Source organism: Rhodofomes roseus (genome assembly GCF_022264815.1).
Source record: "Rhodofomes roseus strain CIRM-BRFM 1785 chromosome Unknown C8Q71scaffold_10, whole genome shotgun sequence".
NCBI lineage: Eukaryota > Fungi > Basidiomycota > Agaricomycetes > Polyporales > Fomitopsidaceae > Rhodofomes > Rhodofomes roseus.
In genome coordinates this window covers 421,237-432,467 of record NW_025952966.1, presented here as the reverse complement: position 1 = coordinate 432,467, position 11,231 = coordinate 421,237, and the positions used below count along the sequence as shown (strand labels likewise).

At 58.5% G+C, this 11,231-nt stretch overlaps 3 protein-coding genes across 3 annotated transcripts; 2 read left to right on the top strand and 1 right to left on the bottom strand.

Annotated features, from left to right (window-relative positions):
* Nucleotides 1–235: 235 nt before the first annotated feature.
* On the top strand, nt 236–1,152 carry C8Q71DRAFT_723743 (TRAPP complex subunit trs31; the record flags this gene model as incomplete). The annotated part of the gene is made up of 4 exons (XM_047921598.1): nt 236–528; nt 584–780; nt 836–960; nt 1,039–1,152. 4 exons carry the CDS (start codon nt 236–238, stop codon nt 1,150–1,152), a joined length of 729 nt encoding a protein of 242 aa, XP_047778849.1.
* Nucleotides 1,153–7,811: 6,659 nt separating this feature from the next.
* C8Q71DRAFT_50019 (uncharacterized protein) lies at nt 7,812–9,618 on the top strand. The gene is made up of 3 exons (XM_047918961.1): nt 7,812–7,995; nt 8,055–8,929; nt 8,991–9,618. The coding sequence occupies exons 2-3, from the start codon at nt 8,075–8,077 to the stop codon at nt 9,573–9,575; spliced, it is 1,440 nt and encodes a 479-aa protein (XP_047778848.1). The 5' UTR covers nt 7,812–7,995; nt 8,055–8,074; the 3' UTR covers nt 9,576–9,618.
* C8Q71DRAFT_50016 (uncharacterized protein) lies at nt 9,567–11,223 on the bottom strand. Its single transcript, XM_047918959.1, has 3 exons — nt 10,971–11,223; nt 9,863–10,882; nt 9,567–9,803 (listed from the first exon to the last, which is right to left on the bottom strand). Exons 1-2 carry the CDS (start codon nt 11,136–11,138, stop codon nt 10,019–10,021), a joined length of 1,032 nt encoding a protein of 343 aa, XP_047778847.1. The 5' UTR covers nt 11,139–11,223; the 3' UTR covers nt 9,567–9,803; nt 9,863–10,018.
* Nucleotides 11,224–11,231: the final 8 nt, after the last annotated feature.

Genomic DNA, 11,231 nt, shown 5'->3' with positions numbered 1-11,231 from the left:
CTGCGCTGGCCAGCAGATGAGAGATAGCCCGTCGACGTCGGGGAAGACTGGGTGGTCCTCGCTGTGGGCGCACTGCAGGCGTCGTCGCACTGCAGGGGTTGGTCAGATGGTCTCCACGCGCATCGGTCTCCGCCTCCAGAGTCTCCCGCCGGCATCCCGCCGTCCCCGGCCCGCCATCCCGCCGCCCACTGGCTGCCCACCTCCTCGTCTCCTCTGCCAGTGTACGCGACTCGCCATGCACGCCGCGCCGCACCCCCGCTTCTCCGTCCTCTCTGCCTCCGCCGCCCAGAGCAGCGAGCACCTGTCCCCCGCCGCATCCTCCACCCGCTTCTCCCTCCCCTCCGCGCCCTCCATCAACACCACCGCCCCCGCCTCCAAGCCCGCCCCGCCCCGCCAGACCATCTACGACCGCCCGCTCAACAAGACCCGCGCCGCCGAGGTCAGCGCGAGCGCGTTCGCCTTCCTCTTCTCCGAGATGGTGCAGTACACCCAGAAGCGCGTCAACGGCATCAACGACCTCGAGCGGAGGTGCGTCTCTTCCGCGGCTCGACGTAGCCCGGCCGCCCTGACCAGCCCGCACTAGGCTGAACACGCTCGGCTACCGGGTGGGCATGCGCGTCCTCGAGCTCATGTCGTGGCGCAACGAGGCCGCCGCCAAAGCCCCGAAGCGCGAGATCCGCTTCCTCCCCGCGCTCATGAGCATCCACACCCAGGTCTGGCGCGCCGTCTTCGGCAAGCCCGCCGACGCCATCGAGAAGAGCGTCGAGAACGCCGACGAGTGTGCGTACGCCCCTGGAGACGCTGCACCATACTCACATCGCGGACGCGTACGCAGACATGATCATCGACAACGACCCGCCGATCACACGCAACATCTCCGTCCCGCGCGACATGAGCCAGCTGAGCTGCTCCTCCTTCACTGCCGGCATCGTCGAGGCCGTCCTCGACGGCCTGGGCTTCGTGAGTCCCCGCCTCGTCTCCTTATTCACGGCTAACCGCATCATGAATGTCCATTCAAACTTGAACCTACGTTCACAGCCCGCCCGCGTGACCGCACATAACACACCGACGGACCAGCTGCCCAACCGCACCACGATCCTCATCAAGCTCGAGAAGTCGGTTATCGACCGCGAGGAGGCGCTCAAGACATGAGCGCGCAGGCGCCCCACGGGCTCGTATATCCCGGTGACATCACGAGAGCGATAAGTTCGACCGCGACAACTAGGAGGCCCACGGGAGGTTGCGGTGCCCGGGCGTGCTGGATGGCTGGTGGCCAAGTTTGTTCTCTGCCCTTGGTGAACGTTGTGAAGGGAGTACTGGGAGCACTGCTGGTGGTCTCCGATGACTCGGGCTGTGCACGCCCGAAGTTGGTGAGTACCGTGTCCAGGCCTGGTAGTTATGCCGCCTCAACGTCGCTCGAGCGAGTATGTATGGTAGCGCGTACGCCGCAGTATGCAATCGCATTCGGAGGGACTAGTGCTCTCAGTTGACCGCAGGTATTGTCCCCGGCTCAGCGCCACGAAATCGCTGGGCGCACAACAAAGGTTATAGCATAAATCTCGATTCCAATCTTCCATCTGCTCCATACTGACGACCAAAGACGCTATATATTGACGCAAGACGAGAGCTACAGGGTTCTGCCTTGTCCAAATTCGCAGAGAGGAGAGACGAGGACGGCGGTCGGTCGTAAGTATGTTATGTATGTGGTCTCCTGACCTAAGTATCCGCGTCGCCCCTCAGCCCCAGAACCGCTGTCACCTCGAAGCCACTGTGTCCACCCAAGTATATTCACCATTTACCGGGGGAAAGACTCACAGAAAATAAGGAAGCTGACCGCGTCAAAGCTGGGCAGCCCGGAATCATAGTGAGTTTGCTGAGAAACTTCAGAGTCTAATCCTAAATCACTCATGTGCTGCCGCCCGGGTGCCCCGCTGTCAGCCTCCACGGAATAGACAACTTGAACGAGACGCGGTTGCAGCGAGTGGCCAGTTCCTGACACAGTCGCATCCCGTCTCCTCGTCCTCGATGCCTCTTCCCGCCCGCCGCACCAGAGACTCCCGTACAAAGAGGCATAACGGTCGAGCTACTCACCGTGGTTGACTGGCAAGCCATCGCATGCTTAGCTACGACGGTGATGTCTTAACACTTGCCATTTATCTAACTTGTTTCTCTTTGGCCAGATCGCTGGTGAGGGTGCGGAGAAGTCTAAGCCAGGAAACGGCCAAGCTACGAGTGGCCAGGTCGCAGCGTGATAGGCTCCTGGACTAGATATCTCTACACCCTGAATCGACCGAACGCGCTCACCTACAGTGATTGAGGTCAGCAGTCGGCGAGGCCGAAGAGATAATATTTGTTCTTACCTTTTCGGACGCTCAGTCGATGCGTTAGTGACTACCCTCGAACCGGATGGTCAGTGACAGTGTAGTCCCGATAGTCGGCATTCACTTACATTGCTGCTCACCCTCTCTCGCCGCGGCTGCCCAGGAAACCGAGGATGGAAAGGCGATTGCGCTGCAACTGGCCAGCCTGCAGCGCCGCCGCCCTCTTATCCTCGGCACTGGCTTACCCTTCGACGCCCTCCATGATCTAAAATTCAAGTCACAACGGAAGCGGGAGACTAGTGTGAATGCACCTACCATATCGCCGTAACGTCAATGCCGAAACTGCTCGCAAAGGAAGAACGTCACTGACGTGAGCCCATCAACCAGGACAGAAGACATCGAGGCACTTGAATTCGACAGCACCGAGTGCACGAACCTAGAGGGGAACACGACAACAGTCAGTACAGCGTCTTATGACTGTATCAGAACCGCATACTCATCTTTTCCTTTTTGCTGCGCCTCGACCGATAGGAAATGTAGAGACGTTATCGCCCAAGAATCGAACGTGCTGCGACTGGCCAGTCCGCAACACGGCCAGCTCCTGGGCTCCGACTTCCCCACACTGCTCCAAGCCGATCTACCTACGAACGCGTAAAGTCAGCGCACGATGAGAAGGATACGTAGCACTCACGGTTCAAGTTCCGCTTGACGACTACGCGAACCCTGCACTTTGAGCGGTCAGTGCTTGAAACTGGTTCACGAAGACTTGAGCTTACTTACTTTTTGTTAGCTGTATCCCGTCCATGCAGATGCCGGGGAAGAACAAGCGACTGCGCTGCAACTGGCCAGTTTACAACACAGCCGCCAGTCCCTCCTCGGCACCTGCGGCAGGAATCAAAGCACTCACCTGTTGGTCACAGATCCGGAGCGAATGAGCCTGTGACAGAATATGCAGAAGTCAGTTCCAATTGGTATTCACAGTAAGTTGAAGCACTCATCTTTCCCTCGCATTCCTCCCGGTTCCGAATGTAATATGGGACCCTAACCCTAGGCAGTCAGTTCCAGCCGAGGTTGGGTGAAGCGAAGCCACTGACCTTTTACTAGCTCGCTTCGGCTCACAGCCCTGCGAATGCCGAAGACGGAGAGGCAAGCGTGCTGCATCTGGCCAGACTACAGCACAAATCCCTGTCCGCACTCGGCACCTGCCGTGGCTCCCGACCGTCGTCCGCCGCGAAGATCACCTAGTAGAAGGTATGGTCAGTAGAAGCGAAGGTAAGTAAGAAACCAAGGAAAGGTCAGAAGGTTACCCTGCTGGGGTTGCGCCAATCACATGGTCTGTCTACAGAATGGTCGGTAACGTCCGACGAGGGCACTTAGGCGGAGCACTTATCTTTTCTTTCCACTTTACCGACTACACCTCCTTTTGAGACCCTAATAGCTAACAGTGAGTCCTTTTGGCCGAGGCCTTCCCGTGCGCAAAGGTACTGACCTCTTCCTGGCTCCTTCAGCCGACCACCTCTGCAGATGCCGAAAACGGAGAGACAGCTGCGTTGCATCTGGCCAGACTACAACGCAAAAGCACCGCCATCCTCGGCACCTGCCGGCGCCGGCTGACCACCTGCGAAAGCCTACACTATCAGGGAAAATGGAGCAGAAGGGGATTCAGAAGAAACGTCCGGTATTACCTCGTGCGTAACGTTGAAACTCAAACTACTTATCGCCGGTCGGATTGTCTTGAAACGCTGACGGAGGCTGTTGAGCGACTGTTAAGGTCTGTAGATGGAGGTCAGGGCGCGATCAAAGTTAAGATGAAACAGCACTGGCAGAGCGCAGCCCGAATCCAACTCCGCGTCTTGAGAAGTCGAGAGCTTCAAGGCGACCTAGAAAGAGCATGTGAGGAAGTCAGTGGCATATTCCCACTCGCTGGCAGCATAAATACTCACCTCCCGCTGCGCGTCTTCACCCCCTCCGGGGGCATTGGAAGGTCGACCGGGGAACGATACACAGATACACGAGGAAACGGGAGGATCGCATGCGCTGGCCAGTCACATCGTCCAACACGTCGACCTGCGCACCCATGCACCGTCCGGCGACCGACCTTCCTCGCGTTGCAGCCTGAAAGAGAAGGGAGAAAAAAGTCAGCCACTGCCGAATGACTCGGAGAGTCGAAGAAAAGCTACTCATCTTCTGTTATTATGGTTCGGTTCTCTTGTGTTACTGACGAGGGTTGATAGGTGATTTTTCAAGTCTAGTAGTGATGATCAGTAACCAGACAAAGACGAAACGGAACATAAGGGCTAAACCGAAGTCGCTGCCGCGTCTTGATGATTCGAGGACCCAAGGCGACCTAGCAAGGAGTATGTGGGGTTGTCAGTGGCCCATTCCCAGTCACCGGCAGGATAAAATAACTTACCTCCCACTGCGCGTCTTCACCCCCTTTCGGGGGCATTGGAAGGTCGACCGGCGAATGATACACAGACGCACGAGTAGACGGATGGACCGCATATGCTGGCCAGTCATATCGTCCAACACGTCGACCTGCGCACCCATGCACTCTCCGGCGGCCGACCTTCCTCGCTTTGCAGCCTGAAGACAAGATATCGAGGAGTTAGCTGCCGTCGGAAGAGAGTAGAAGGGAAGCGACTTATCATTTCAAGGCAAATACTGAATTCCATCCGCTGAAAAGGTCAATGGCATATACAATGCATGAAAGGAAGGGAAATCCGCAGGGTCCAGAACAGAGGCCATCCAGGTCATGACTCCCGAACGACACCCCGCCAGACCCGTTGGCTATACTTGACCATTGCCCGCGGTCCCGGTCCCGGTCTTCGGTCTTGAGCAGCGCACCGTCCCATATACTCAAGAACATGTATCTGAAACATTAACATGGAAAGATCAGTGTAGACGGAGACTATGCGGTCGCTGTTTTTCTGATTTAGTCTTTTCAACTTTTTTCTTCTTTTTAACCACTTTTATAGAGCCCGAACAAAGGAAATCGAAACCAGAGCGCGACGGAAGACTCGTAAGTCTCCGCGCGCCCGATGCCAGGACAGAATGCGTTCTCGGGGGCTTCTGCGACCCATCGGGGCCTAGGATTCCCGACGAGTACACTCCACTCCCCAGTCCCGCACCCCATCCTGGCTTTTCTGACTGGCGACCACCGCCCGTGCATCGCACAGCCCACGACTATCCCCATGGTCCCACGTGGACATCGCACCCACCGCGTACTGACCAGCAGTTCCACGGCGTACGACATCAACAGGACCATCGATAACCGCAACTCAGAGCCCACGGCACCGAATCGCCTCATCGCGCTGCGCCTCTGTCAGAGGCACAAGACGCATCATCTGGCCCTGCGTATACATAAACGCAGGGCACTCGAGCGAGGCGGCCTCGGGACTGCCGATGTGCGAGAGAACAGGCTGCTTACGCGCGCGGCCTACCCTCATTCCCGTCTTCTTGGCCGAGAGGGAGACGAGGGCGGGCCAGGTGAACGTGTTGGATGACATGGCGAAGGTAGGAGTGGTGTGGAAGAGTGTGAAGGGTGTGGGTGAGTGATGGAGCGGATGCAAGGAGCGATGGAGAATGTGTCGCGATTGATTGGGCTTTTATGCAGCTCAGGCCGTTGCGTCCCTGTCTGCAGGCGACGGGTGTTCAAGGCGAGACGACCGTTTGCGGATGTTATTCGGGAACAGCGGGAATATACAGATGTTGACTGCTGTACAGTCTATGCTTGAATGATACCGCCTCGTAGCAAATACCCGCGGGCATTACGATGAGCAGATATCTGGCTATATGCGTATCGAATCGATACGGTTGAGTTCGGTCTACTGCCAGTGTGCTTACCTGTCAGTGCGAGCAGCGAGAAGTGATATGGGATCACGCAAGGGTCAATGTGCGGCTGGTATCTGGGCGAGATACGTCACAAACGCGTACATTGTTACGGCGCGAGGTTGACCATGTCACCATTGCTGCTAACTGTCGTTTTCGAGACCTGTAACTTTGCTTCCGCGGCGTCAACTACATTCAAAAGCCACCCAGCCACGTTGCGAATCTCGATCAGCAGCGCGATGATCGAAACGAACCAGCGACTTCGATGGACCACCTCGCACATGGACGGCCGTTCGTTTTGGAGCTGTGTTTCGAGTGCCCAGAGGCTAGATGAGAACAGTCATGAGCGCGTCACGATGCCGTGTATAGCATCTCACCAACATGATTGCTGTGGTCGTTTTCAGTACTGTAGCCTTCCACAACTTTGGCTGTGTTCGGAAGACAACCAGTCGCAGTGAGAATCGCGGCGGTGAACATGCTTCTGCTCCAGCATCGCACCCGCCGGGCCGGACACGGGCTTTGGGGACATGGGACAACGTGAGTACTCCGAACTCAGTAGATCGGAATGCGCAACATACTGATGGATATTGGCCGCGTTGTGAGAAGTAGAAACCTCGTAATGCCAACAAGCAGAACGTTGCCGATGTCAGACTCAGAGTCACGGTCTACGGCAAGTCTACTTACGATATGATATGATCACAGCATGCGCGCCCCCAGACGCGGTCATGTGACATTGTTAGCAAGTAACGCGACGCGTGCCAGCGTGCCATGCTCGATGGGTCGTACAGACGATGCCGCGGATTGACAGGATGCACTCTGCATGGTAGCGCAGCGTAGGCTATAGGCCAAATATACCACGAGATGAGGGGACAGTGCAGCTGCGCCCACAGCAAAGAAGGGCAATGCATTGTCGTGACGTCAGAGAGGCTGTCGCCACTCGTGAATGCATCTCAAATAGGCGGTGTATAGATGCCTCCTCATATTCCCACCTTCATCGAGACGAAATGCTTCCGCTCCGGTCACAAGCCATGACAATGCAGCAGCAGGCATACATTGCTCGCGGTTTTTGGTTCCGTCACTCGTATGGCAATCCTGCATACGCCAACAAGGAAACGGCGAGTCACATATGTACTTCAGTGTGTTCTTCACTGACCTCAGGATCAAATGCACAAGTCGACGAGACGCGAGGCGGGGACGGTCTAATGCGTGACGGCGATCCAACGGCGATCCCTGATAACGAAGCTCGGATCCGGAGCGCCCAAGTAACTCGGAGTGGCAACGGAGTGGCCCTCAGGACGACGTCGGGTGCACCAGGACCTCCACGCGTCACCAGCCGCACCCATCGATGCACCCACAGAGTGCGGCCGCGGGACGGTGTGCCGGCGAGTGCAGACGGGTGAGAATGGAGGGCGGGGGCCATTGTCAGCCGGATGCGGACAGAGGTCAATGGCCCCATGGCGAAACTCCCACGCGTGCGTTTTGGGCAACTCTCGCGGAACCAATCGCACGCGCGGGGGAGGGGCGTGCCGCTCGCGTGCCGAGCAGGGGAAGCTGATGGGCCGGGCGCGAAGGCGAGAAGAGGGCCTAAGATGGATCGGGGTGAAGAGAACGTGCAGCATGGTGAATATCCGACGGGGTTATGGGCGCTACACCGCCAGAGGCGCACCGACGCACTGGATCAGGCCTCCGCTCAGCCAGCCATGCTCTCTGCACTCGCACAAAGACCCGCCATGCCTCGCATTCCGACAGAACACGCCCAGTCTATAAAGCCGGCCTCCCCGCCTCCGCTCCCCCTCGACCCCCCGTCTTGTCGCGCTTTCCCCACTCTCCCGCAACACTTCGCGTGCGTCCGCCCCTGCCCTCTTTGTGTGCTCGCTCTAACATGCATTGCATTCCACACAGATACACGTCGCTCCCCTACGATGCCTGCTGTACGCGGCAAGACCTCCACCGCCTCCCTCCCCGCCCGCACCCGCGGCAAAGCCTCCATCCCGCGCCCGTGGTCTCCCTCCGACATGCCCTCCCCCGAAGACCTCGACATCACCGCGACCACCAGCTCCCCCAACGCGACCTCCGCCGCCTCTCGCCGACGCAAGGGCCCTGACTACATCCCGCGACCTCCGAACGCGTTCATCCTCTTCCGCAAGGCGCTCTTCCAGGAGCTCAAGGAGGGTTCCATCGAGCACGACCAGCGCCTCTTCTCTCAGATCATCTCCACGACCTGGTCCGAGCTCAGCGCGACCAACAAGGACGTCTGGTACCGGCGCGCCGCCGACATGAAGGAGGAGCACGCGCGCAAGTACCCGAACTACAGATTCAGCCCCGTCATACGCACCGACAAGCCGCGCAAGCGCAACGTCAAGCGCAACGGGCCCAAGGACAAGGAGCGCTGCCGCCGCCTCGGCAAGCTCATCGCAGAGGGCCGGGGCATCCCTGAACTCGAGCGCGAAGCGAAGCGCATCGACGCGAGCATGCGCGAGGCCGACCAGGTCAGCCAGGGCGCGAGCGAGCTCGGCATCCCCGTCTCGAAGAACTACTCCACAAGCATCTTCGACGCCACGCTTTGCGAGAGCTTCGACGCGTCCGTGGTCTCCGCTCCTCAACCCTCTACGCCCCGCCTCCCCGGGCCACGCATCGGCATCCCGACGCACGCGGAGTGGTCACCTGTGAAGAAGTCCTGCTTCGCGCCGCCGACCCCGACCAAGCGATCGATCGAGGCCTTGTCCTCGTGCTTGATCTTCTCTCCGGAGGACAAGTCAGCCAAGGTTGAGCCACCCGTAAGTGTTTCCTCACTGTATCGCGACTTGGTGGATGTTCTGACATCCTATCCCTCCTCAGAGCACCCCTTCCGCGCCCTTCAAGTCCTACCCGTCCAGCCCAAGCCCCAAGGACACCGAGGCTCTCTTCCTCCCATCCACGCCTTCTCCCCCGAGCTTCACCTCTCCCCTGCCTATCCCCGCGCACAAGCTCGAGCCCATGTCCTGGTCCTTCTCCAGTCTCCTTGCGGACGCACCCGGCATAGACACTGACTGGTCGTGGTACCCATCGCACCCGAGCCCATTCGACGCGAGCTCATCCACCGCGCCGTCCACCTCTTCCACGCCCTCCGCGCCCTCACCCTCGTCGTCGGCCCCCGTGACTCCCCCTCAGTACCACCCTTCGCCGTTCCTCCCGCAGCCCGCCATCGCGTCCCAGCCCGCGCACCTATCCCCTTTCGATCAGCACAGTCCTTTGGCGACGGCGCCTGTGTTCGAGGCCCCGCAGCTGAACCACGCCCAGGACATCTACGTCGACGCGCTGGATCCGTTGATGTTCTCGAAGCCGAGCAACCCGTGGGTGTACGGTATGGCAAAGGAGTTCGAGGGCCTGGGGCTGTATGAGACGCTGATGGACGGCGGCGTGATGAGGGGCTATATGGGGTGATCCGGGTTGCTGGGTTTCTCCTTCTATCTTCGTTCTCAGTTCATATTGCTATCAGTTGCGCTTATTGCTCGCTGTGGCTAAGGGTCTCAGTGAGCCGCGATCCAGTTCGCGGGTGTACATATCTGTTCATCTCTCATCTTGTATAGATTTCTGCGTCTTCGATACGTACACAACTTGTAACAATAGATTTTGACTTTGACAATACCAAATTTGACTTGATCGGCAGTTCTGTGAAACCATGCATGTCAGAAAACGGAACGAAACTGAAGTGACGATGAGTCACACACCTATTGAGACTAATATACAGGACTCGAACGTAGGTGCACAATATATCTTGGCACGACTTCCCTCAGCGTTAGTCACGCAGCATAGTGAGCCAGTACAAACGAACGCGACACTCATCTGGCACGACAGCGACTTGCCACATCGCCCTCACTCATCATTCACTCGCCCAGCGCGATCTTCTCGAACACCTTCACACCCTCCCGCCCTAGCCCAGTGGCGCATGCCACTGCGCAGGCTCCCGCCGCCCGCATCCTATCCGCCGACGCACGGTCCTTCACACCGCCCACTCCGATAACCTTGATCGCGCGTACCGCCGGACTCGGGTGCGCCGCCAGCGCACGCGAGAACCCCAGCACCGTCCCGAGAGCGAGTGCATGCAACCGCTCGCCACCCAGCCCACCCAGCGCAGTCGGGAGCGCGAACGCCGTCGGCGCGGGATCAGAGCCCAGAGACGGCGGGGCGGACGATAGGTCGATCTCGCCTGCGAAGACCACGCTCCCGCCGAGCGTGTTCGTACACGTCAGGAACGCGAACGGGCTCCGCGCGCCCTCCGCGTCAGGCTCATCGATGGTGTACTCGGCGAGACAGTAGACGACATCGCGTATGCGCGTGACGTCGGGATAGGGCGGGAGCTTCAGACCGATGGTTAGTGACGGATCCGCACGCGTGGCTGCTACAAGCACGTCGAGGTGTGGTCGGAGCGCGGGGAGGTAGTAGGACGGCGGCGGCGCAGAGGGGATGTTCGGGCAGGAGGTGTTGAGCTCGATGGCGACGTAGTTCGCTAGGTCGTAAGTAGAAATGGCGGAGGACTTGCTCCGTAAGTCTGCGCGCAAGTTCTGGATGTCCCGGACCATCTGCGCGAGGTCTTCCGCCTTGGACGCGGTGATACTCAGGATGATCGGCTTCGCATGTGTCTCCGGCGTGTTCAACAGTTCACGGACCCAGTCTAAGTATTGCGAGAGCGGGTATGGGGAGTAACCGTACGAGTTCAGCGTCGAGAGCCTGTCCGCGGTGAAGACAACCTGATCATTCCGTCGCCGATAGCGCCATTGAATGTACACATGAGCAGATATATACGAGCCGTAGTGGACATGAGGAGACACGGCTCACAGCATTGGATTCATTCTCCTTGAACCCATGTAGCGTCGCGGTGCGAGTGGTGACCGCGCCTGTGTGAGAACAAGCGTACAGATCGCGGAGCTGTTCGATGTCCGATGCCCACAAGCAAGATGAATTGAGCATAGGTGGATCAATAAGCATCGTGTTCACGCTGGTCATAGCTATGTATAAGCCTCCGCTAGCTCCAGTGTAAAGATATAGAATTATTGGGGATGTCAGGGCGCACAGAGCAGCAAGGTTGTCGGAAGAGCG

Excerpts from the sequence above, each read along its gene's own strand:
- C8Q71DRAFT_50019 (XM_047918961.1), top strand. The coding sequence starts at position 8,075 with ATGCCTGCTGTACGCGGCAAGACCTCCACCGCCTCCCTCCCCGCCCGC. Across the intron at positions 8,930-8,990 it reads CAGCCAAGGTTGAGCCACCC|AGCACCCCTTCCGCGCCCTT; the intron begins GTAAGTGTTTCC and ends ATCCCTCCTCAG.
- C8Q71DRAFT_50016 (XM_047918959.1), bottom strand. The coding sequence starts at position 11,138 with ATGACCAGCGTGAACACGATGCTTATTGATCCACCTATGCTCAATTCA. Across the intron at positions 10,883-10,970 it reads AGGAGAATGAATCCAATGCT|GTTGTCTTCACCGCGGACAG; the intron begins GTGAGCCGTGTC and ends CGGAATGATCAG.